Here is a 26424-nt window from a genome sequence, read left to right as displayed (position 1 = left end):
CTGGATTTTAAGCTATGTGGGGGGGGGGGGGGGGGGGGGACTTTAACTTTTGCTATATTTATAATAATAGTAGTAGTAATCCCCTCTACTTTTGGAGGCCGTCGGAATCTTCAGAAAATGGCACGAGAAGGTGGGGGGCCCGGCATCAAACACTTACATGAATGAAGACGCCAAATCCCTTTTGGACAAACAAAGGGATTTAAGATAGGGAGGGAGGTGCACTCGATCCTCCACTCACGTGCCATTCTTCTTCTTCTTCTTCTTCATGCACATGTGTCGTTATCCAATTAGAAGACGCATTTTAACTCGACCACCTGTCTTCGTTTGTGCGGGTTGTATATATATATATATATATATATATATATATATATATATATATATATATAATGGCGCACTAGCAGCAGAGAAAATAACCCGTACCAGTAAATACCTTTTTTTTTTTTTTGGTTTAAAACGGAATTAGCTGAGGCTTTCATGATTGTGAATTATGAGTTAATACGGCATCGACTAACTGTTGGAATCCCGTACAATGTGAGTTAAAAGATAGGAGAGGGTAGCTAATAGAAACTTAATAATAGAGTGGGATGGATGTCTCATTGTCTTTATTTAGGTGAGTGGGTCCCATCACCTTGGAGGTGGCTTAATGTAAGAGGTGATTTGATCCCTATATGTCTATTAACAAATACCAAAAAAATGGGTACGGGTGGGCATGACTGCTCAAAAGCTGTGGCCTCGCGCTCTCTCACCACATGTGCATCCAATTGATGCCAATAATTAGCTATTAACTTGTAAATTAACTCTCCTACCTCTAGTAAATCTCATCCTAAACACTGGCTGGCTGGCTGGCTGGCAGGCAGGCATATTAGATTGTAACCGCTATGTGACTACAAGTAACTAGCCTATAATTGCACCCAACTCACTCAACGTTAATTAATAATTAACTCACACCGACAGACAGTGCCGTTTTTAAGATTCCAAACTGTGAATAAATTACATAACCAATTGATCCTCTCTTAAATAGTTCTTACTGCAACACTCTTTCTTTCTTTCTTTCTGACTTTTCCTCTCTCAATCGGTGAGCATTTAATTGCGTTTGTGAATCTTCATGTTGTTGCCCTTTAGAAGTCGGTGTTTCTACGACACGGGATCCGATGCACAACTGTTCTGTTCTGATATGAATCCAGTGTTCAGATCACCATCATGTTCCTTAGTTTGATCGCTAGCTACTACACTAGATATATTTCCTTTTATTACCTTTGACCCGGTTTAGTCTCGGAAACTACAAAGAATCTACCTGCTGCAAGTCCTAACTCCTAACGTTGCGTAATTTGCACTCCCGGACTAGTACTTATTTGTTCATCGCCAAGCTCTCATGATGCTATAGATGGTAATCTCGTGAGAGATTGATGTCCGATTCCTGTACGGTTACTACTACTACTGCTGCTACTCATCAAGCTGACTTGTTAGTCAAGTGACGTTAGGTATCTGGTCAACTATCCAAAGGATCTAAACCATTAATTGGTCTTATTAAAACGTTCATTGCTGTCCTTTCGTCTCGGGGAGGGGCTGCCGCAAGTCAAAGCTACCTATTTTTTAAAGTCATATATATAGATTCGCTTGCTATTGTAAAATTATATAGAAAGAGCCACAAAAATGTATATATAATCTCATATTGGAGAAGGGCAACACAAAGGATCACATGGTTCTTGTATGGGATTACGATAATTCATGTGCTAGATGAACGTTAAAGCAATCGATATTGCGCCAGACCAGTGTAATTATGTTATAACCAAAATTGAGAAAGTTGACTATAAGTATATATATATATATTATTATTATTTTTTTATTAAAAAAAACAACGGCAATTAAAAAGATCGTATGGAAAGTTGACTTTTTTTTTTTTATTTTTGTGCACGAAAATGGCGAATTGATAAGGATGGGGAAGCCGAGACGGAGTTTGTAATGGTGGGGGGGAGTGTACAGAACTCCACACCTTTGGATTAGCGATATAAAAGTGTGTGTGTGTGTGTGTGTGTGTGATGTTTGAAGGCCGTCCCCTTATCTCTCAGTATGCGAGCCCAATCTGAAATTAAGGCTACGCCATTACCGAGCGAGATCACGTGCAAAAGGCAAAGCGGATTGCCGTCTTCGATAACAACAGTAAGCGTCGTTCACACAGTTGATATTAGTGCGATTACCAGTACAAAAGAAAAAACTAGGCTTGAACTGGCTGGCAATAATATCGTGAAATATCTTTATTTTAAACCAATAATTCAAAGAAGGACGCAGTTTAGCATTCAAAAGAAACTGGCCGGTAATTAAAGTCTACCCATGCATATATATAGTCCCAAGAAGACAATGCCCATTAAGGAGCACCATGTCAGCCCATTCCTGCTCTATATATCGATCATCTGCTCCACTACCAGGTCCTGTCGCCTTCTTGTCCACCCTGAGGGAGGGAGGGAGGGAGGGAGGGAGGGATATGAAGAAAGCGTGGATCAAACACTGTGTAGGTATTATGGAACATGGCCTCCATCCCCCTGTGGCCCGCCGTGGGATATGTAATCATTTTCCCGGCTCAATGGGAAACACCCAAATAAGTTCCATCAATCCCTTCATGCGGATCGATGCTTCAGGGTGCGGGTGCAGATTTGGATCCATGTGGTCACTTTTAGTTTGATAAACGGTGAATCTTTTTGTGGTCCAATATCGTGTGCATTTTCATTTTTCCTCTAATTTCTTAATTAGAGAGGACCAGAGACAGAAGAGGAGACAGAGTTCGGTATATGTATTATCCAATAGCATAGCAATATCAAATTGATGGAAGAACAAATTAAAATATTTTTTATATATAAAAGAAAAAAAAACCCCTCCATTGAGTGGGTTCCATTCCACTCAAAAGGACACCCACGCGAAAGTGGGGGGCCAGATTAGATACGGGAGATACGGACCAACCAAGTTGCAGTTAATTCGAAGCCTCAACCAAGTGTCCCAGTCCTATGATTTGATATACTTGCTTAGCTGTTACGAACTGGAAGTCGGGCCGAATTAAAGTAATCTACCACACCACTACCCAAAATTTATTGCTTCTTAGAAAATAAAATACAAGGCAAGCAGGCATCTTGCTCTTGCAGGTCTCTTCTCTATACCCTGAATTCAACGGAAACCTTAGAACCCGGAAACAACGTACCGGTGAGGATTCAGGAAATCATGGATATTATGTGATATATATAAGTATAATTAATTAACTGTAGTCTTTGGTCTTGGAAGATCTAGTTGCATACAGACCAATCATCCTAATAATTAAAAAGGAGTCTCACTCATTGACTAAGGGTTTTTTCGCTGCCACCATCAGCTTCCTTCCGTTTCCATGTGAATCTGTACTGATTGACATCCGTTGGATAAATCCAAAAGCACTCCAGTATTCCATGCGAGTCCGGAAAGCGTTGGTGTTTCAAAATATCATACTCCCGATAAACACGTTATTCATCGCACCATCCTCGAATAAAAGGACGACCAGACGTATCTCCAACTCTGGTATTAAACCATGAATTTGAATTTGGGATGACCAATTTCTTTTAATTTATTTGTAAGTAACGTTTCAGCCAGCCAGCCAGCCAGCCGGACCAAAACAAGGAAAGCAGAACAAACATTCGTTTAGGGCTCACGTGCAGTTCACACCCCCTCATCCCCAGGCCCCCCAACAAACGTTAGGGGAGAGGGAGAGGGAGAGAGGGAGAGAAAGGGGAAAAAAAAGAAATTAGGGTAACATTGATTTGAATATATTGTCTTACTATCATCATATAACTAACTGGCTAATCATTTGCTTCGAGTTACTTAATTGATACCAACTGATCCATCCCCGATGAGCTGTAAACGTAATTTGAGTCATCCCGTGGAGCCCTAAACTCGGAATTTGATTTGGACGACTCGGTTTAAAATTGTTCACCGAATTGAGAGACACCACTTGTCCTTAAAAGCCCAATTGTGGCCTGTAGGGCCTTTTGGGAGGAGTCCCCACGGCCACCAGTGAGCACAACGAGCGGCTTGGCTTTTCTGAAAGCTAGGTGACAATTATGGTAGTCTTCTATCCTCTCTCTCCTCTTCTCCTTTTCTTTTTTTTTTTTCTTTTTAAAATAAAATAAAATAAAGTAAATAGAGAATAATTTAATTCTTTACTCAGCAAGATTTTGACCTACCAACTAAATCAAAATTCAGGATGAGACCTGCACCGCATGCTGACTTACTTTAGCGTTTTCATTACTAGTCTCTCCAATTCAAAGAATTAAATCATCACTTGATCTATTATTCTCTTTCGTTTTTTCTTTTTCTTTTTGAGTTCTTCCTTTCTTTTCCCAGGGGGAGAATCGTTGGCAGCAATGATAGCTTTGTGCACTAAGGCCAAACTTTAGACTTGTAGTATATTCTGGACTCCAAACCAACCAACAACTGGTGATCTATTTCTAAAGGAAGGTATCATTAACCACCCATTGTTGTCTCCAAATCCTAGTTGGTCACACCACAACATTCTTCTCCATCTCTCGACAGTCAAGACTGCAGAAGTGAGAAGGAAGCAGGAGATTGGACAAAACATTAAAACAACCTTGGTGATTGGACAAAACATTAAAACAATCAAGGATTCAGAACAGGATTTATCTTTTATCATTTTCATCCGCCTAACACTCGTAAATGTTACGGCTCTTGAGGAACCAGGACCCAGGAGAGACCCCATTTGGTTAGGCAAAAATACAACCCTGGTGGGTACGAAGATTCCAAGTGCGATCGATATGGTTCCCTATCCCCTGCCCGTTTTCTATCTGCATCAGTGTGACCCTTTCCACGGTGTCACACGCATTATAGAATGGAATTGTAAAATGAAGTGATGGAAGGAAGCAATTGGGATGGCCCGAGTAGAAGAAGAAGAAGAAGGGAAGAAGAAGAAGAAGAAGAAGAGGGAAGAGGTTACGTTTTACCCTCCATAGATAGTGGGGTTTGGAGGAATCATGGCAGGCAACAAATTAAAGCTTCTATTCTAAGTTGGAGACTCTCTCGTGAGAGCCTCCACCCAACTAAAGGAAAAGCAAGCTTATGACATTTGCAAATCGGAGATGTCGGCACAATAATTTGGACTTTGCATCCCATTACAAAAGATCAATAGCTTAGCGCACTATGGAGGTTCCAATCACATGGTTGCCTATCTAAATAGGAAGATATTAAGGACTCGGGCGAGCCTTTTCATTTACTCATGAGGTTCAATAATGTGATTTATATATCTTTAGTTGTAACCTGATCATGAACGATTTTGTTGATGTATACTTGGCAGCAAGAAATTCTGTCTACTTCTATAATCATATCAAAATCATAGTACTAGAACTTTAAGCCATGTTTGCTTTTAAGTTTAGGGACTTCTAAATTAATTCAGTAACTAAATATTTTTTTTTTATCTCTAATCAAGTTTACTCGTCAAAAAATTAATACTTAAAATTAGACTAACTAATTAGGTTGGGAGCTTAGTCTCAAACCAAATAAGGATTTAATATATGACATTTTTACCAGTCACTATAAGAGATCACAGAACAAAGAACCATTGCTCCAACAATAAGTTTTAGTTCACATTGCAGTTAAGTGACTAACTCACTATAAGAGTTGAGATGCGGGAGACATTACGGCTTGTTTTTTCAGATGGAACTTGGTCTTCAATCTGATTGACATTGATTTCAGTTCAGGGTTTTAGTCTAGGTCTTCATCAACATAACACCTCCTATATAATATTCTACATAAGTAATTAACTTTCTTTCAAGTTTTCTAATAAAATGGTTCCAGATCATCAGATTTTGGTATTCTTTGCCGGCCTATAGAAATCACAAGGAGAGATCTGTGGAGACTTGTCGAATCTGACTATGTGCAAGAAATGAGAGAATATCTTGCTGTTGATTATCCAAGACGGTTGTCAATCTACACAATACAGCACCATATTCGGTTGAATCTCTAAGCTTTTAAAGTTACAAAATAACCTTTACCAAAAACAACGAAGTTGAAAAATAACCTGAATCCATTCAGATACCATTTCACATGTTTATAAAATACGATATGAATTAAAATATGAATCACAGATTATCTGTAAGATCTGTCACTAAGAATTACAATGTTGGAAATACATCATCAAATACCAGATTTAGTTTACAAATATGAGAGAACTTCTTATAGATTGTATTGAACCATGAAGAACTGAGGAAAATCAAAGACAGGAACATGCAAAGTACACCTAACTATAAATGTAAGAAATCTATAAAATATTAACATACTCACCATAATGCCAAATATCAAAAGAAAGGCCAACATAAGAAAGTAAGGAAAAAAATGGCAGGATGCAAAAAATCAATTAGCTACAGATCAGAGCACCAAGAAAATAAACACCAATAGAAAAATTATGAGAATGGAAAAAATTTTGAGCAGAAGCCACCTGTTTGACGATATGTGATTCAAGTGCTTCAAAAGAGCACTGCTAGCACCTTCTACATTTGCTAATGACTCATCCATGTTGTCATCAATCCTGCACGTGCAACCCTTAAAGTTGCTGATCTGAAAATTCAACTTTATAGATAACATAGAAGATATAGCTTTCAGTAAAAAGGTAGATAAGCTTGTGAAAGCTTACATAAAAACAGCAGCTTGGTTCAAGTGATTCAGCATTTTGACCTTATCTTTTAAGTAAGGTAATATCGCCCCAAACAAATATTGTATGTCATATAACCGGTACATTACATGTTATCCTATATTGAAATTCTTAGCTATCAAGGATTCAAAGCTCCCTAAACTTCAATTATATATAACAATCACTATGCCTTTGTTTGGTACTCATCAGTCCAAGTTCCATTTCTTGACAATAGCACGAATACAGTAACAAATGACTGCATAGTTTGAACAAAACAACATTGCAACAAATTTCAAGAAAAAAGAACTCATCACGATTCACTACTTGTAGGAAATCTGTCATCAAAGGGAAAGGAAAAAGACTTGGATATAGCATAAAATAGCAATAAGTAGCATAGTAGGATAACCTGATAGCTAGCTCGCCCTGTTGAGCAACCATCGTAGCCAACTGTGTAAAGATGCCACCAAGTTCAGATATTGTTGATTCAACATTCTGAAGAGCTACAGCTCGACCTTGTCTATAATTGTCCCGCTGCGGAACCACTTGCTGTACCACGGTCATTTCTACCTGATGGGATGGGGTGTTCTCCACGGCTAACCGCCGTCTGGAGAAAGTAATTCCATTAATACCAAAGAAATGTATTGCAATAAATAAGGACAATACTATTTCCTCTACAAGCATATAATATGTTTTCCAGCATACTAAATCTAATGGATAATCTACCTGCAGATTTAATGAGCAAAAAGGAAGCACATCAAAGTAAAACATCTGAGTACAATTTGATTTACATGGCTAATAGCATTATTTTCTGAATGGCATTGCCTATCTGATAGAACTTAAATAAATAAATAAAAAATAAAAACTAATTTTACATGTAAAGGTGACCCGCTTATATTTCTTCAAAATGCCATACTTATTGGTCAGTCTCCTATTTGTAGGTTCTTTCACTTTGTTCCACTCTTCAATAATCAAAATCTCTGAAAATTATTCTAATGGTGTGTTCCTTACAGAATTGAAAATAGTCAGATACTGATTTTAAAAGAGATTTGGAACCACAACGACTGCATCATTATTGCACAAGATACCATCACTATGCCATGAAATGGACTTAGTATTACATTTTCAAAGTTTCAGACTACAGAACATTGATAGAGTTTAAGGCACCTTGATATTGAAGAATTTAATAGTAATTCTCAATTCAGATCTATATTGCAGTAGAATAGGAGGACTACCTCAACTGATTTCCATTTGAAATCCCGCTCATGGGCATTCTGAAAGACACAGTACAACAGAAACATAAACTCCAGTGAGTATGCGGGTTTAACTAAATGCTAAAAGGTCACAGCATACTGTTGATCAAATTTCAAATGTATATGAGAGACTTACATCGAGGACGGTGTTACAGTAGTGGTATTCGGTGCAATTGACCACGGAGGGGGTTCAGTGGGTGTCTTAACTTGATTACTGAATGCATTCTCTCTTGAGGCGTTTGTAGAGAATATCTGTTTCCTATCTTCATGAGCCTTAAGGTTCTGTTAGATGGTAATAATATCATCAAGAAGGTTAAAAGAAACGACAAATAGCAACGAAAAGAAAAAAAAGGAGAATCTTTGATGTAACCTTGGTCCTTGCAGTCAATACATCTTTGAATTCCTTCGTAGCTCGCATTAATCTATTCTTCAAGTCATCACAAATGGTTGTGGCATGAACAACTCCGTCACTGGACCAGTTGCTATCGGTTGCTTCCATGTTCTGAACGACTTGCAGATCGGAGACCGCTGCGTTCAGCGCCGTGATGTCGTTCTTTATAAGAGCAGTGAGTTCTTGAATCTCCATCGCCGGATCACTAAACAGGGATGACCTTTTGGCCACTGTGTACACAAAAGGAAATGTTTTAGTTAGGCCAAAAATTCGTCGAGATTCATGTGGATCTTAAGAAGTTTACTACTTTGGTACGCTGAGAAAAGAATTGACAAGGAGATTAACAGAAAGAAAGGCTTACGCTTTGCGAGCCGCGCGACCTTTTGCGAAGTCTCATAGATGGCCAGCCCAATTTTGGATGCCTTGCTGTTGAACTCAGATCTTGAGGTTACCGCTCGTTGGGATGATGAAATTAACGTCGCCGTGGTTGATGCAGATCTCTTTATCTTCTCGGAGAAGGAACGGAATTCCGTTGTGCGGTCGCGGTAGCACGAAACGGACGACGAAGCCATTGATCAAAATCCGAGCTTGAACTTGGGAGTCCCGTTCCCAATTCCCAAGTTTTAGCGGTAGGTTAGTAGCGCAGTAGGGTTTCCTTGTTAGAAAGTTAAAAGAGACAGGTATGGCTCCGCCTCCAGCACTTGGCCAGAGGGGGGTGGGTGGCGTCGTCTTGGCCGTACGCCTCCAGCGTCTCCGTCTCTGTGTTCTGCCTAAGGAAGTTTCGGCCAATGATGCATCAAGACAAGGGCCAGCCAGCCAGCCCAAACAAAAAGGGCCTTCTTTGAATGCTTACTTGGGCTGGAAGCAGTAAGGAAAAGATAAAAAGGCCCTGGCCCTGTACATGGCCAACAACTTTCTTTGGTTTCCATGCCATCTTATACTGGGGCTTTGGCAGATTAATAAATTCATGTCAACAATCTTCGGACCACTAGTCTTTTTTAAGGCACACGAAGAACTCCTCAGGTCAGACAGATCATCTTTGGGGGGGGGGTCCATTTTCAAAACACGCTGTTACCTATTACGCGACTATCGACCTACTGCCGTTTCAACTTTCAACTGGTTTGCGGATAAGTTCGTAGAAAGGTCAGTGGCTTGTATTGTTGGGTTTGGGGTGGGTCAGCTCTTGCGTTATCACGTGGACGGACGGTGGACTACAACAAGATTTGCTAGCTTGACCAAAGATCTGGATGGGCCCCTCTTTGTTACGATACCACTTCCCAAGTCTGACATCCGATGGTTTGGAATCGATCATGGTCCAACTTGGCCTGACGAAACCAGCGCGACGCCAGCGCGCACGATATATAGGCTGGATGGATCATACAATTTTTTTGCCAGAACCCGGCCCAACCCCCAAGTAGCTCTGCTTGGGGTGAGCGGTAACGCATCATAAAATAGATTTTTTTTAATAAAAATAATAATAATAACAATAACAAATAATAGTAATAAAGAGAATATGAAACGAGCGTAGCTTCCTTGGGGAGTCCTAACGCGTGTTAGCGTATTTACCTAAATATATTCTCCAAACTGGACCTACTACTCATCACACGCAACAGAGCACCTGGCTGCGTTGATAATATGAACATTCCACGCCACGTGTCATGCGGTCTGCACCAGCATCTCACATGGCGCACCGCGTTTGCGGAGCTGGCACGGCTCACATGGGCTTTTTGCTCTCCTTTTCCTTTGCTTCCTGTTTCGAGCCGGCTTTCCTTCCTTTCTCTTATCCAATGAGCGATCGACGCATGGCGAATTTGGCTGTGTCATAGATGCAACCAGAAGGATTTTAAAGTATGGACGCTTCTTCAAGTCTTTGAGACGTAGCCAACTGCGAGCGAAAAACATCTCAGAATAATGGAGCTGGCTTTAATTATCCGACATTGAGAGCTACTCGACCATTCCTTCAAAGGACTGATAGACTTAGGACGGCATGTGCGTCAACCGACTAGGATTTATTCAGTGTATATTGGCTTGGGTACGAAAACGAAAATTTTAACATTTGCATATATATAATCTACAGTGAGATTCCCCCAGCAAACGTGGTCCCAGATCTCACTTCCATAACTCTACAGGGAAAGAATACGTGAATCCAGTGAGAGATATAATTATGGCACGGCATTGGCCTGCGGATAAATATCACGGCGCACGATCTACAGTGTCTGGCTGCTAAATAACCACGAATCCACTCCAAATATAGATATGGATAGAGAGAGCGTTGATCTCTCCTGTTATGGGCGTATATTAATTAATAACTTTATAGCTGACTGATGAGGCTAGTATTTTTGTACATGCATGCATCACATAGATATCAGTTATCTTACTCTAATCCTGTCGTGCATGGCAGGTACTTACCGGTCAACTATTTACACATTGAGTTTTAAGGAGGACAAAAATGAATCAGCAATTAGGGAACAACATGCTTCCATACTCGAAGCATAAATTCATTCTCTTCCCCTCCCCTCACCTTGAGTTACGGGTGCTTTGTGGTATCCGAGTCAAACTCCCATAAGGTAAATCACTGTTTGATTGACTGTTAAGTACAGTCACCCACCAATTAAGGAACCTTCACGATCAATCGCTTCCATTGAAGTGTACCCGCTGGCCGTCGTCAAAACTTGGCAACTCATTTTCCCAATCCATACAAAGAAAAAGAAGAAGAGCTATTTATTTATTTATTCACTTTCCAATAATAAAAATAAAAAATTTTGGCCGCCCAATTTGTTGCCGACTACTCACTCGGTCTTTACTTGGCGAACGTGAGAGACATTGGTTGGGCATTAAGCGGATAAGGAGGGCAGCTGTGTAAACTCGGTGGTATCATTATCCAAAGACCAAATTAAAGTGACTGTAGCAAAAGTGGGTACAAGGAAGACGTGCTGGGTTGGTTTAGGTTAGGCGTTTGGATAAGATCGTTCTCATCTTCAATTTGTAAATGTATCCCGAGTCCGGAACTTTCTACTTTTCGCGTCCACCGCCGCGGATTGGAATTTCAAATTCGCCCTTCTTCCACACGTCTCTGCTATGTTCAACTAATCCTTATTATGGGACCCCCCTGGCTTCCTACTATATATATCTTCTCCTCCTTCCATCTCCTCTTTCTAAAATAAGCAAACCAAAATCTTCCAACTCTTCTCCCTCAACCCATTCTTATCATTAGCTTCCTAGTTTTCCAATTGGACTGGGTAACGGATCTAGAATAACTATGGCAAGCCCAGATATATCATCCATTTCGCAGGGACTATCCGATAGAAATCCGTATGCCTCCAACTCCAGCTCTTCGCAGCAACTGTTAGGAGACGCATCCGGCACAGCCGCTTACGAACACTACCTCCGTCTCCCGGAGCTCGCCAAGCTATTGAGTTCCAAGGACTTCCCCGACTGGAAGAACGAACCGCTCCTGAAGCCCGCCTTGCAAGCCTTGGAGATCACCTTCCGCTTCGTATCACTTGCCCTATCCGATCCCCGACCCTACGCCAACTACCGCGAGTGGAAGCGCCACCTTGAATCCCTCGCCGCCCGGCAGGTCGAGCTCATCGCCGCAGTCTGCGAGGACGAGGATATCACCAGCGGTGCGCCGATCTCCGGGCTGAGCTCGTCGGATGGAGTTCTCTCACGGGACCGGAGCTCACAGGAGGTGTGGAAGCTTCCCGGGGCGAGCGCTGTGGTTAGCCGGACGAGCGACGCTAGCCTGCTCCCGAGACTCGCAACGTGGGAGAAATCCGAGGACGTCGCCTCCAAGATCCTGTACCAGATCGAGAGCTGGATGCATCGGTGTCCCTTCACACTAGGGCTCGGGGAGCCCAATCTCGCCGGAAAGCCCTCTCTCGAGTACGACCTCGTCGTCCGGCCGTCGGAGCTCCACTCCCTCAAGAAGACCCCCTTCGAAACGAAGAGGAACCGCGAAAACGAGACACTCTTCACCGTCCACCAGATCTTGGAATCGTGGCTCTTCGCAGCGCGAGAGCTTCTCTCGCGGATCGCGGATCGGATCGACGCCAAGGAATGGGAAAAAGCCGCGAGCGATTGCTGGCTTCTAGAAAGAATCTGGAAGCTTCTAAGCGAGATCGAAGACCTCCACCTCCTAATGGATCCCGACGATTTCCTCAAACTCAAGAGCCAGCTCGCCATTCGGGCCAGCTCGGGTTCGGAGGCGTTCTGCTTCAGATCTGCCGCTCTGCTCCACGTCACTAATGCCTCGAGGGATCTAAAGCGGAAGGTGCCGTGGGTATTGGGTGTGGAGGTGGACCCCAACGGTGGGCCACGTGTACAGGACGCAGCGATGAGGTTGTTCCACAGCAGGAGGCGTGGGGTAGGAGATAGCACGGGGAGGATCGATTTGCTGCAGGCGTTCCAAGCGATTGAGAAGGCGGTGAGGGGATTCTTCTTTGGGTACAGGCAGTTGATCGTGGCGGTGATGGGGAGCTTGGAGGCGAGTGGGAATAAAGCGCTCTTCTTGCCCTCGGAGTCGTTGGATTCGCTGTCGCAGATGTTAGTTGAGCCACCGTATTTCCCAAGCTTGGATGCGGCTAAGACTTTCCTTGGGGCCTTCTGGCAGAACGAGCTGGCCAACTCTTCTTCTGCTTCGGATCAGAGTAGATCAAGGACGACTTGCTAGTCTTTCTACTATTTGGAGGAGTAGATAGATAATTAGGATGAATCGGGTGATAATAGTTATGTCCCATTTGTTTATTTATACTTTTCACTACTTTTTTTCTTTCTTTTTTTTTTTTTTTTTTTGCCACACAAGTTTTATTACTTCTCTACTTCTTTGATTCATCAATGGAATTATAGTACGCTAAGAGACTGGTTGGAATTTATGATTACTTTTTTTGTTTGTTTTTTAAACGTCAAAATACGTTAGGCGCGATTTACAAGTCAAAGTTTAAAATCCAGCATTGGGCCGGTCCAATGGGGCTTTCTGGACCTTAAAAATCATTTGTTACAAGCCCAAACATCTTTTTTTTTTTTCATTCGCGAATTGCTATCGAAGGTAAGTGGTGCAGGCAAGCATACGTTATCGTTATAGGCCACGAGAATTGTCTACTGAGACTCTCATAAACAACTACAGAGTGGGCAAACGTTGGGCACGACGCACTTTCTTGGAGAACTAATTCTAGTAGCCTCCTTCGCCTCATGCAATTCGTGAAGCGGTGACTGCAAGACAAAAATTCACTGACAAAACAAATTTTTCATGCAAAAAGATGTAAAACATTATAAGTAGCCAACTCTAACGGTATCTGTATTGCACTGAAACCAATACGGCAAGTATTAGGAAAAAATAAACAGCACGAAGTAATTCCACCCTTTGATGACCGAGACTGCGTTTCTTTATAATTTTTCCAAAAAATGGACGTAGAGTTAGTCATATCGTCAGAGCTCGTCAGAAGTACCATTGCAACTGCTACTCTGGGACTGAGACTGACACTGACACTGAGAAATTTGCAAGGTCATCATCTCCATCAGATCCATATCTCCCTTGTAGCTCGAAGAAGCTTGATCGTTGAGAAACACCGACTTGTCGAACATATCGCCTGCAGAAGACGTATAGCAAAGAGACTTGTCTGAACTGAGATGGGTATCACATGCATAACTGTTCGGATTACAATCCATTGCAATTTGCCCGCTGTATACCAAGTCAGGTGCCGGCTGTGGAGAAGCGAGTAGGTTGCATTCTTCAATGTCCGAGAAGTAGTAGTCATCATTGTCGAATCCCGAGAAATCTAGCGAATCAAGATTAATGCAAGGATATTCTATCTTGTTGACAAAATGAAATCCACCGTCTTTCACACAATTACCAACGGAGAGATCCGAGAGTCTCGCCATAGGCGGTATTCCATCCTCCAAATGTGTTGCAGTTGAGCTAGGGGAGTCATTTGCTAATGGTATTGCAAATGAGCTTGTTGGGTTCGCAATAGTATTGTTCTTTGTAGCGCAAAAATCATTGAGGTTGACGGTGATCTTACTTCTGATGTAGTCCTGTAGGATAGATGGCTTAGGTCTTCCACCTTGACCTACATTTCTTTTACGCTTTCTTTTGGCATTCTGTCTCCTCTTGGTAGCATTCCAATGGTTCTTAATGGAGTTCTCGGATCTGCCGGGGATTTGTTTTGCAATCTCCGCCCATCTGTTTCCCAACTTCTTGTGGGCTTCAACGAGCAGCCTTTCTTCTTCTTCGGTCCAAGTTTCCTTCTGCAGCGCCAATAAATTAACATGCATCAGTACACGCAAGAGAATGATCATCCAACTAAGTGAATTATAATTATCAAAGCTGAAAACATTCAAGAATAATATCTAGATCTATATAATTAACCTTGATATCGGGACGTAGATGATTATGCCATCTTTCTCTGCACTGCTTCCCTATCCGACCAACCAAATTTTTCGCAATGTGGGACCATTTCCTAATGCCATGTTGCTTCACCAATCGGACTAACAGCCTGCAGCACCCCAAAATATATATATATATATATAGTAAATTTTCCGAGAGACCTACACTACATATGTAATGTCTCTTGAAGCTTTTATTTAGTTACCTATCCTCCTCCGCCGTCCATTGTCCTTTGACGACATTCGTAGAAGAAGGAGCACAACTGCGTTGCACCTTCTTCGCTGCTTTACTAGTCTCTTTTCTTGCCATGACCCCGACACTAACACCATGTAAACCACCATAATAGCTCGATGCATCTAACAAAATACCACTCGGAGGAACACCTACTATTCCACCATACGGTCCGACCGACACATTACAGTGATCACCACGACGAGAGCTAGAGAGAAACCTGTCCAGTGGCGTCGGATGTAGACTGGATTCCATTAGCAAGAAAACTAGCTATAACAAGAAGAGAAGAAGAAAGGTACTGAGAAGCTGGAGAAGGGATGGTGGAATCGGTATGGTCTAAAATTGGGAATGGCGTAGATTTTTGGGTGGTGTGCTAAATTCGTGGGAGGGCGAGAAATAGAGGAGTAAAGAAAGAGAAAGTAGTGCAGTTACGGTAGCAGGCGGTAATTTGCTCTAGTCTTTATAATATCGTCTTAATTAGCTGTTTAATAACAAAGGCATTAATAGCCGTCAATCTGAAGCAAATCTGATGGCTAAAAGGCCGCGTCTGCTAAGTAACGCCTCAGCTTCCATTTTTTGAGCATAACTCGTTCTAAAAATCGCCGACCTCCCGAGCTAGCCGTTAAGATAAGGAGTAAATTTTCACAAGGTTTCCAAATACCCAGTAATCTCTCTCCTCATTAAAAAATTAGCAAGAAAATCCTATTTCTCCACCATCAAAAGGAGAAGACATTTATATTTAGCGTTCTTTTAAGTAGGAGACACGTAAAGATGTCCTAAGTCCAATTTTCCGCAATATTTTTTTATTTTTTTACACGTCTAATCTTGTAGAGGATAGGAAGTTTTGAAGTTCAAACACACACACACCCAGAGGACTAAGAGAAGCGTTAAAAGTCTTAAATAAATTCACCATTATTAATTGTATTTTCTCAATAATTTGCGGTATTGTTATTTAGAAGATCGTCAGGTAACCAATTCTGGTTGGGTTGGGCTCGGTCGTATTACCCATGAATCTTGTTGTGATTCCGGCCCAACTAACTCACTCCTTCAAAATTGGCTTTGTCTTAGTAGGTTGTCTCTGTTGGAATCGGTAATTAAGCAGCGCCTCCGGAGTGTTGGGCTTTCTAAGACTTCTGAGAGCACGTTGATCATCCCCATATATTTTGGAGATGCAGTCAGCTCTAACTTTGCTAGATTTCAATTACTTTTTTCCTCTTCTCTTCTGGAGAGAGCTCTTCCCGTCGCTCCCCAATCTAAGCCCGAGTCCGAGTGGTTAAGGGAGTCGAGAGATCTTTCTCCGGTATTAGAGAGGATTTATCAAATTTTCTCTTCTTCCCTCTTGTTCTTCCTTCTTCCTCTCCTTCGTCACCTCATCTCTTTATCCTCCACCCTCCACACTTGCACGCGTGTCGATGACATTTGGTTCAACCTCCTCTCTTTCTAACCACTCTCTGCCTTTGCCGACCTTCCTCCTCCGCTATTGTGCCTTTCCCACTGCGACTAGCCAGCCTTCTCCTCTCTCGTCTCAGTAGCCATCACCGCCTCTTTGTACTCTTGCCATTATCTCTATTGAAGCATGTGCCATGACTTTTGGCCTTTTGAATTGTTTATTTTTCTTCTTGTTAACTGATCAGTCTATGATGTTAGTATGATTGCTTCATCTGGATCCGCTACATCATGACAAAATTAATTGAAGCCTATATTCCATTGCAATGGCTTGCTCGTAATTATTTTTATCTTCTTTACCTTGTGATTTTGATGTAATATGTTCAATTATGTTTCTCTAAATTGTTCAAACTATATTCTCATATATCAAACTTGTAACATATTGGTAACAATTAATTAATTATAATATTTTGATGTTAAATAAATAATATCTTGTCCACCACCGGCTTTCTGGAAAAAAGAAGAAGAAGAAGAGAAATAAAAATATGAGCTCATTTGGCGAAATCTCAATTTGGGTATCTTGGTTTATTCACAATTGAGCCCAAATAAATTAGACTCTGGACCACCTTGAGCCACATATGAACAGAATGGGCCCTTTTGGAAATTAATATTCCAAAAGGGCTTCTTCGTCTGTTCGACTTTGCTCGGCGGTCCCAGCCAACTCTCTTGGTAGAATATCTCTCTTATATCTTTTCCCAGGGGATATTAAATCCTACATAAATATTTGGAAGACATATATACTTGCAGTTGGAAACGTTTAAAATCCTAATATTAATGACCTTTTACTATTTATTATTACACCAAGTGGTACCCTCCGCACTGGTCCATGCCCCATGATCAGATACTGAAGATTAAGCAAATTAACGCCTTATAATCCGGATACAAATTAATATAAAAAATAAATGACATATGCAAATGATGATCATCATCAAGGGACCCATCAATTTGAAAGATAAGCCCTTGGTTCGTTGTCTCCTGATCACATCACATTGGACGGCCAGTCTTTGCGAGTCCCGACACCAAATTCAATGCATCCTTCATCACTCGTAAACACGACAAACTTAAATAATACCACAGGATATGTGTTGCATTAGTTTATCACCGTATATAAATTAATTATAAGCTGCAGCTTGAAGCCAATACATCAAGTGTAGACATGATCAAATGGCCCAGCCCGCCCGTGCCCGGCCCGACCCGGCCCGGTTTGGACCGGGCTAAGCCCGGCCCGGACCCGGTTTAGGCCCGGCCCGGCCCGAGCCCGAACTACCCATGGGCGGCACGGGCCAGCTCTTTGCCCGCCCGACCCGGCCCGAAAGCCCGCCCGTTTGGCCCGCAACTAGGCCCGCCCGTCTGCTACAGTACTTTGCCCTTCTGCTACAGTAATGTTACCACTGCTACAGTAAAAATATTTTGGTATTATACCGTTTTGCATTATTTTAAGCACACATTTAAAAAATTAATTTTTTTTAATTTTTTTAAAATAGAGGAATATAAATATATATTTTTTAAAATAAGCTAATAGTTAAAAAAATTCTAAAAATAGCTAAAATATGGGTTGGGCTGAGTGATTGGTGGGTCGGGCCGGCCCGGCCCGACCGGTTAGCCCGATCTCTCACGGGCCAACGGGCGGTAACGGGCTAGACTATTCTAGCCCGGCCCGAACCCGGCCCGGCCCGAGTGATTGGTGGGTCGGGCCATGGACAAATACTTAAGCCCGGTTGGCCCGAAAAGCTCGGCCCGAACCCGGCCCGGCCCGCCCGATGATCCTGTCTAATCAAGTGTCACTTGAATTATATATAGAAGCTTGAAGCTAATGCATCAAGATAAAAGAATCATAGGAGAGTTGAAGAAGAAGAAGAAGAAGAAGAAGAAGAAGAAGAAGAAGAAGAAGAAGAAGAAGAAGAAGAAGAAGAAGTAGTGACACGTCAAGCATATATAGGATTACTTAGTGCTCTATGTTTCTGGATTAGCTGCTTGAAATTAATTAGGCCATAACCAAACAAGACGTTCGCTTTCGGGTCTCTAGCTAGCTCTTTCGTTGTGTAGTATACAGGTATATATATATGTATGGCTTTTTTCACGTGCATCGGACATAATCTGATATAAACCCCCCACAAGGTGGCCACGTGAATATGAGTATGAAAGGTATTGAATTTTGGGACACTGATACTGTTCGTCATGGGCGCCCAATTAGATAAAAATTATGAACCAACCTTTTTGCTGCCATGCGAGACTGTCTTACATATAATCCATATGCTTAGACACAAAAATATTGGTTACAATGGACCAGAAGGTGCTCACACTACACCATCATGTTTGAGCAATATATGGATGTCTGTAGCGACTGACTGATTTGTAATGCGACGATTTACAACTCTCTGTTTTTCTTTTTTCTTTTTTTTATTTTCAGATCATTAGACAGGAGTTAGGGAAAGTTATTAATATATGCGATTTTTGATTAAATTATACGATGCACATCACAGAGCAATTGAATAACTTAGGATTTCGGATGGCATTAAACTATAGTATTTCATACTTATCCTCAGCGTGCAGATTAGCGAAATAGTCGTTGTCACATTCCGTGGAGACTTATTTATAATCAAGTGTGTGTCTTAGTCCCCACTAAACTATTTTAACTAGTGTTTGGTATGACACAAAAGGACAAGAGCACAAATTCACGTTCACGTCCAATCTTTGACAAATCCTCTCTCCATTAAATTTTCCGCAACCTCTAGATATCACATATCTCCCAGCTTTCTATGTACAAGTAGTCAGTTCATTAACAACTATAAGTGATAAATATTTTATGTAAAAAAAAAAAAAAAACTATATGTGATAAAACCAGGACCTTTATAACAGAAGCAAAATATTAACTGACTGAGGAAATGAATTGTGTTCATAATGTCCAACTTTGTAGCTTGGCGTTCTGCACCATATATTTGGCCCAGAAGCAAAGACTCAAGATATATTTTTTTTTATTTAAAAAAATATAGTAACACGTGTTCGTTTTATGCTTTGGCTGCCGTACCATGCATCCATCGTTTTAAAGAAGAAACGATGAATATTCAGCTTCAATTATTGTATACAGGAGGGGAGGCGGTGAAAATTACTTGTATTATGTGTATTCGATGGACTCATTATGACTCTTTCCCCCCCTCCCCCCCTCTGCTGCTCAAAATTCCGTGCACTCTCATAACTCATCGTCCATTCCACAACTTGTTCTTTATAATGTCACGTGGATTATTCTTCTCCTCCTCCTTATTTTATGTATTTTTTAATAATTATATATAATAATTATTATATTTCTTTCTTTCTCTTTGTTCGTTAACCGACTCATGGAGATGAAGACGCTACTTATTTAATATTTAGTGAACCAGCGAGGTGACCCGCGCTCCGAGATCCTCCTGCCAGTATATTCCAGAAAGACTGCTGCTGTTCTAGAAAGAATGAGAGAGTCATGAAACAGGAAACATCTAACTTAGAGTGAAGACTGAGGAGAGGGTGGCTGTACATGGTCATCTTTCTAAGATCTTTTTGCAAAGCTTTCTACTATATCAGGTTCCAGAATATATATTTTTCTTTTTTTAGTTTTAATTTTTTTTCATTCTTTCGTTTATATCACAAAGTCGATGGAGAGAGTGTGTTGTCACGGGACGTGTACAAATTTTTCATTGCTTGTTCTAGTAATAGTTACAAGAATGACATTATTACTGACGCTGCGTTCATCAATTCCCCCTCATTTCAACAGTACTAGACAGAAACAGAATTCTTAAAAGACGAGAGAGCCTTATCATCCCACCCATTCAGCCGATAGGAGTCGACATCTCCATCTGGCTGCTCTACGGCTTAACAGATCCTCTATACACATGCTCTGTCTCGTTACCTATATAGCATTATTAGTTAATATATAGCACTAATTAACCAAAACATACATACATACATAATAACAGTACGGCGTAATTTTCTTGTCTACCGTGAGCGCGCGTTTCATGAACTTTTTAATCGAGAGGGTAGCAGGTATCCTCCCCTCCGGTGCTCCACAAGAAGTGCGCGTAGTTGGCGGCGTAGTGGGAGTTTCCCGGGTCCGCCGCGATGGCTTCTAGGTAGGTCTCCTCCGCTGCTTCCAGATCCTTCTTAACCACCCACAAGAAAGTCGCATACCGGCACAACGACTCGGCGTCCGCCGGTTCCACCCGAATTGCCCTCTTAAAGTAATGCTCCGCTCTGTCCAATAAAATTAATGACAAGAGCTACCTTACTTAAAAATATATCTCTTAAAAACAAACAAAAACAGCGTGCGCGCGAGAGGCCAATGCATCTATCGATCTACTGATGCAGGTTAATTTGAACAATCGAAATAACAATAATCGAATTCAAAGTGTTTTTTTTTTTCTTGGTACCTGTCATGGTCGTGGAGGACGATATAAAGGAACTGAGCAAAATTGGAGAGGAGGAGAGAGTTGTCCGGGTCCTTGGAAACAGCCTCTTGATACATTAGATCTCTTCTCAAGTAATCCTGGGATTCTTCCACCTCTAGTTCCACAGTAACCGGCGACACGAGCCGCTTCAAAACTTCCGGATCTGTGAGCGATTCGTGCCTCATGCTCCCTTGCATTCTCGAAGCCTCCCCCAACACTCTGTTCCAAACCGTCGCTTCGTCGTCCTCCACCACCTGCGCCGTTTGACCCTCTTCGATTCCACCTCCTTCCTCTGACACCGCGGCGGCTACGGTCGAGATTTGTTCTGGAAGAATCGTTCGTCTCTGGTGAGACCCATCCGACGGTCCGTCGTCCGCCGCCACAGGCGGCCGTCTCACCTTCCCGCCGCCGTTCCCTCCGATAGAGAACGTCTTGACCGGCGCCGGATCGAACCGCGGCCGATGGCTTTTGCTATGGGGGCTCTCGATGACGACGGCCGCCACCGCGGATTTTGCGTGGGAAGTAGTCTGCGCCGCGACGGCGGCGGCGGCGGCAACGTTGTTGCCCATGGAATAGACGGTGAAATTGGCGAGGAGGAGCATGAGGGAAATCATAAGGGTCGGCGTGCAAGAGAAGATGTGTTGGAAGAGCCAGACGAAGGAGGCGTGCATCTCGTGCTGGACGTGTGCGAGGACCCCCTTGAGATCCTCGTAGAGGAGGGATTCCCGCATCATGAGAGCGTAGGACTGAAGTTCACGGATGATGAACACCATGGAGGAGAATGCCTTGTTCACCGAGCAACGGGCCGACTCCCCCGCCTCTCGGAAACCCTCCTCCCATCGGAGCTGCAGCTTCTTCTTCCGCTTTATGATCCGGAGCGAGAGGGGAAGATCCACGCTGTTCGCCTTGCGCTCCAGGCTCGCCGGCACGATCGAGTCTTGATCCGGCCAAATCGAACTCCAAGCAGAGGAGGAGGAGGAGGAGGAGTAGGAAGAGGAGGAATTTGTCGACGCATGATCTCCTCTGCTGCTCTCTGCTTTGCGATTTCTAGACTCCGTCGGATCGAGATTGCTTTCCTCGACGAGCTCCTGAATCCTGCGCACAAATTCCTCCTCGTCTTCGTCACTGTCGCCGAGGAAGCTATCGAGGCTGGCACTGAAAGCCCTTCGCAGTGTCGGTTCCTTGCTCCCCCTTTTCCGTGGGGGCTTGTGCATCTCCATCGATCGACTTCTTGCTAGCTTACTGTAGCCAGATCCGAGGAACGGAGAGGCGCTCCTCTTGGAGCGGACGAGGGAAGCGAGGGTCTGAGAGGAAGCGGGATGGGTTATGGTCGGCATCAGCTGAGACCAATGCAAGCTCGACCCGGCGACCTGGACTCCCATTACCTTTTTGCTCCCCCGACCCCCCCCTTATCGACCGAAAGGAACACTCTAAAACCCCTCACCCCCCGACTCGATCCTATATACAAGGCAATCTCAAATGGGGAATACTTGGATCAATTCAATACAAATAACAAAGGCATGGTCAAACTCCCGCAGAGCCCGTGAACATATACCTATACCTATATATATATATATAGTATAGACTAAAGTGTGTAGGTAGATTGTAATACTAGCGCAAGTTTGTTTTTGGAGTCTTTGGAGAGAGAGAGAGAGAGAGAGAGAGAGAGAGAGAGAGAGAGAGAGAGGAGCTTTAGAAGTCGATTTAGTTCGATAAGCTGGGGAGTAATTTATTCGGCCTAAGAGAGGGCGGGGATGGGGTGGGGGGGTTGGCCCACTGCCTTGGAACTTCGCACACCGCCTCAGATATGTACGGTTCTCTATCGTCTGGCATTACTTGCTCGTTCGTTCACCTCACGTTCTCTAATACACAATATATGTATATCGTCATAACAATCTAGACAGAAATGCACTGTAATGAATAGGCTCCTTCCTGCGAGGGCTACTATATTAGTTTATACACTCTTAGCAAGTCGTAACTCCTCTCAGCATCTAACGAGCGGTGGGTGGAGGAAGGAAAATATCATAGGCCGCCATGTCAGCACTACCATAGAAAGTTAACAAAACAAAGGGGGTGCTGGGCTGCGTTTCGACTTGAATGAATGAAAGTGATCAAGAGAAGTTAACCTATGCACGCACGCGTCAGCCTCAGCTCACGAGAGCCACCGCTACCGGACAATAACCGCGCGGCCGTGAAAACGTGAAACCTCAAGGCTTCCGTTTCAACTTTCACACCTCACGCGTCCATCGTAAAGGGTGGCACGTGCGCACCTCCTCACTACTTAGCAGCTAGCTACTGTTGTCATTCATTTCCCTTTTAGTTTGTTAAGGTTGTTTGGCCAATTTAGCGAGATTTCGTGCTTTTATTTCTCTTTACTTCTTTCTCTCTTTTTTTTCTAAATAAAAAAATTTTATTTCTTTCTTTTCATCGGATCAGATTGAGTGGTCAGTTAAGTCTTTAGCTTACGTATTGCTTAAAATTCAATTGCATGATAAAAAGATCAAAACGCAAAGGTTACGTTACATGCAACTGTAACAAATACGATATTAAATAGGTTAACAAAGACAGGAAAAAAGAAAAAAAAAAAACCCCCCCTTCTAGAAAGGTCGAGTGTATGCATGACAATGCTTTCCCATATTTTGGGACCAGAGTTTTAAATATAATTCATCTAACTTAGGACCAAATTACATGTACATGTAATTAGGACAAAGCTGTATTCTCCAAAATCTAGAGCAGTCGCATGCACCGTCCCGCGATGATCGGGGGGTGACGCAATTATTTGGTCTCTTTCGTGAGAAGCGGACGAGCGAGTTAAAAAAAATATCTTACAAAGATGAAGAAGCAACGGCTGAAAATAAATTATAGAGAGAGAAGAATAACGAAACGCCAAGCGGTGGTGCAATTGTAATGATCCCGAGACTATTTGACGTGGACATCTCACAATTAAAACTTCATTATTAAATCCAGATCTAGCTACATGGACGGCTCAAAATGGTCTGGTCTCGACCAATGATCCGGATGGCGGCAGTGGTTTCTCCGACAAGATAATATATTCCCATCGATCGTTTGGATTACTGTTTGTCGTCCTCCTCTCCTCTCTACGGGTAATTTTCTACTCGTACTGATATAAAATGCGAGCAAAAGGCCAAAGTAATTGAATCTTGCATTCGGATATCTTTAACTATTGGCAAAGTCCAATCAAGATATTTTAGGAAGTAGATAGAAGATACATGCAAGTGCAAAAATAGTGAATATATTCATTTTACTTTAGTTGCTAAATTTCAAGCTTCAAGGCGGTTTTAATTTGCAAGTAAATAAAGGTGGGACAGTGTGAGTTGAGTTCTTCAAGGGCACGTAGGATCAGCCATGGGTTCGATCTACAGTTTGTACATGCATGGGCTCCAAAGGAACTTGGTAGAAAATATATATGTGTGGTAAGTCCAATAGAGCCTCATACATAACTCAGTGTGTCCGTCGCCGTGTGTCTTAAGACGTGAGTTGATGCATGGCGGGGCCATCACGGATACGACCGCCCCCACCGATGCGACCTGATTCCTGATGCAACATCACATTCACGATTCACGATTCACGATTCACGATTCACGATTCACGATCCACGATTCTCCTTCCAGGGTAATATCCACCGTAAGTTGAGTTGCCGTTTCTACTCGATCATTTAATTCTCTGTCAATTTCCTCATCATAAAATGTGATAATACTCCTTTCTATAGGTCCGTCCCATCGAGACAATGTGACCAAGAGTTCAAATCAGCAACGGATTTACTACAAAATTACAAAATAAATTTTTCTTTAAATTAAAAAGTCTTTTTTTTTTCTAGTAGTTTTCTTTTATCACCCTTTTATGGTAATAGATTTTTTTTTTTACCTTAGCTGATATAATTTTTCTTTTTCTCTTCACTTAATTTTATTCCTCTCTTATTCTCCTCATTTAGTCTTCAGTTTCTTTGTTAGCTTCTACTATTCTTCTCTCTTTCTCTTTTAGTGTGGCTGATGCCACCTCTATTATTAAAATTGTCACATTCTTTTGGCTACAGTGGCTCCTTTCATTTACCATTATATTTTATGTTTTTTATAAGTTTACTTCTTAGCTAATCCAAAATTACAGTTGTGAGGATGAAATCATCCAGAGTTATTTATTTATTTATTTTTGTCATTGTAGTGGTTTAAGCAGAATTTTTTATTTTACTTTTGTGTGCCCTTTGAGAGCGAGACGGTATCCATTATTTTTCATGAGTTCAAACTATCTCTGAGAATCAGATTTGTAAACATCTTATTTATTAGAAAAAAAAGAACGATTAAAAAGAAAAAGGAAAAAGGAAAAAGAAAACCAGAGTTGAAAAGGTGCCTTCATATGCGCATTGCTGTGTTTACGACAGTGTCTCCTGTCAAGGCCCATGTTGCGGCTCAGGTCTAAGCTGAAGCAAAAGATTATGACATTAAGGGCCGAGACTTATCAGTGGAGGCCCAATTTCCGAAGGAAACCGACCCTAGTATTAGGGCCGAAATTGTTTGGCCCACTAGACGACCCAAGAGAAGCCTTCCATTCCTAAGTTTCACTAAGATAATGTGATGATTGCAAATCCAGCACCTGTTATCTCTCTCTAGATCTCTCTCTCTCCTTCCTCTCCTAATGGGTAATGGGTAATGACGACTCATGGGTGGATGGGTGAGTTGGATCTGCTAGTCCTTTCATTTACTACTGGGTGAAGTAATACCGAAATATTGGTAGGTGGAAACAAATTAAGGCCCAAAACCATGTGCAGTCAATTGGTTTCACAGAAAGCCGTCCACTAATACTCGGTGCTTCTCTTCACAATCACAAATTCACACACACACACACACACACACACACGCATCAACCAAGCATTGAATACAATTGTTAGGACCACCTCACCCCTCTCACTCTTAATTACCTTTCGCTTCCTTCAATTGCCAGCACTAAAGGCACGTATACAGTTGGTTTATTTATATGGCCAGGTCCGTATTCGGCAAAGTTTCTAAATATAATTATGGAAACCCTCCTCATCTAAATCGATGAGTCACCACAACTTCTGATCAAATCAATGAAAAATTTATCCCAAGTAGTACGTACTATATTATATGAATTAAATTCCAGAACAACCGCTTTTGACTCTCTCGACAAATTGGGTTTACAGGTCTCCTTTCAATTTGTTGGAAAGGCAAATGGCCAGCTAGGATCGATCCTACCATTTTAATTGGAGTGGTTCGAGATTTATGGATGACTAGAAAGATTTTTGCGTTGGTTATATATATATATATATATATATATATATATACACAGACTTTACTTGAAACAAGCTCGCCACTAATAATGAGATTCATCGGAGGTGGTGCTGGCGGTCACTACATATATATACTTCTTATTATACAGTGGTCATCCAAAAACATTTCTTCTCGATCGAATTGTGATCATCTTAAGTTTTAATGAAATAGATTAGGTATTGTGCTACTACCGGTGTCTGATGGAGACATGTTGGAATTGGAGTGTGGCTATTGAAATCAACTAACTAACAAGGCAAATGTCATCTCCCTTAATCATCTGATTTGCCTTATATATATATATATATATATAAGAGAGAGAGAGAGAGAGAGAGAGAGAGAGAGAGA

The 26424-nt window shown here is 42.0% G+C and overlaps 3 protein-coding genes across 5 annotated transcripts; 1 reads left to right on the top strand and 2 right to left on the bottom strand.

The window, feature by feature from the left end:
* Positions 1-6034: 6034 nt before the first annotated feature.
* LOC140776614 (syntaxin-31) lies at positions 6035-9238 on the bottom strand. 2 transcript variants are annotated; one of them, XM_073120365.1, is made up of 6 exons: positions 8658-9233; positions 8276-8526; positions 8042-8187; positions 7888-7926; positions 7062-7259; positions 6035-6553 (listed from the first exon to the last, which is right to left on the bottom strand). In XM_073120365.1, the coding sequence occupies exons 1-6, from the start codon at positions 8866-8868 to the stop codon at positions 6394-6396; spliced, it is 1005 nt and encodes a 334-aa protein (XP_072976466.1). In that variant the 5' UTR covers positions 8869-9233; the 3' UTR covers positions 6035-6393. The 2 variants fall into 2 exon arrangements, with proteins under 2 accessions (XP_072976466.1, XP_072976465.1); XM_073120364.1 differs by having other exon boundaries at positions 6412-7259; positions 8658-9238.
* Positions 9239-11446: 2208 nt separating this feature from the next.
* LOC140776222 (nematode resistance protein-like HSPRO2) lies at positions 11447-13170 on the top strand. Its single transcript, XM_073119852.1, has one exon. It carries the CDS (start codon positions 11556-11558, stop codon positions 12966-12968), a length of 1413 nt encoding a protein of 470 aa, XP_072975953.1. The 5' UTR covers positions 11447-11555; the 3' UTR covers positions 12969-13170.
* A 6831-nt stretch (positions 13171-20001) lies between these two features.
* LOC140776477 (uncharacterized) lies at positions 20002-22211 on the bottom strand. 2 transcript variants are annotated; one of them, XM_073120201.1, is made up of 3 exons: positions 20759-22211; positions 20332-20582; positions 20002-20241 (listed from the first exon to the last, which is right to left on the bottom strand). In XM_073120201.1, exons 1-2 carry the CDS (start codon positions 22156-22158, stop codon positions 20357-20359), a joined length of 1626 nt encoding a protein of 541 aa, XP_072976302.1. In that variant the 5' UTR covers positions 22159-22211; the 3' UTR covers positions 20002-20241; positions 20332-20356. The 2 variants fall into 2 exon arrangements, with proteins under 2 accessions (XP_072976302.1, XP_072976301.1); XM_073120200.1 differs by having other exon boundaries at positions 20002-20582.
* Between the last annotated feature and the right edge of the window lie 4213 nt (positions 22212-26424).

This window comes from Typha angustifolia, chromosome 14, assembly GCF_048772165.1.
Source record: "Typha angustifolia cultivar Huaian chromosome 14, ASM4877216v1, whole genome shotgun sequence".
In the NCBI taxonomy this organism is placed as follows: domain Eukaryota; kingdom Viridiplantae; phylum Streptophyta; class Magnoliopsida; order Poales; family Typhaceae; genus Typha; species Typha angustifolia.
The sequence above is the reverse complement of the archived record's forward strand: the minus strand, read 5'-3'. Positions and strand labels throughout refer to the sequence as shown.

Excerpts from the sequence above, each read along its gene's own strand:
- LOC140776477 (XM_073120200.1), bottom strand. The coding sequence starts at position 22,158 with ATGGGAGTCCAGGTCGCCGGGTCGAGCTTGCATTGGTCTCAGCTGATG. Across the intron at positions 20,583-20,758 it reads GTCCTCCACGACCATGACAG|AGCGGAGCATTACTTTAAGA; the intron begins GTACCAAGAAAA and ends TTTATTGGACAG.
- LOC140776614 (XM_073120364.1), bottom strand. The coding sequence starts at position 8,868 with ATGGCTTCGTCGTCCGTTTCGTGCTACCGCGACCGCACAACGGAATTC. Across the intron at positions 7,927-8,041 it reads ACTGTAACACCGTCCTCGAT|AATGCCCATGAGCGGGATTT; the intron begins GTAAGTCTCTCA and ends TGTGTCTTTCAG. Across the intron at positions 7,260-7,887 it reads TCAAATGGAAATCAGTTGAG|ACGGCGGTTAGCCGTGGAGA; the intron begins GTAGTCCTCCTA and ends TACTTTCTCCAG.
- LOC140776222 (XM_073119852.1), top strand. The coding sequence starts at position 11,556 with ATGGCAAGCCCAGATATATCATCCATTTCGCAGGGACTATCCGATAGA.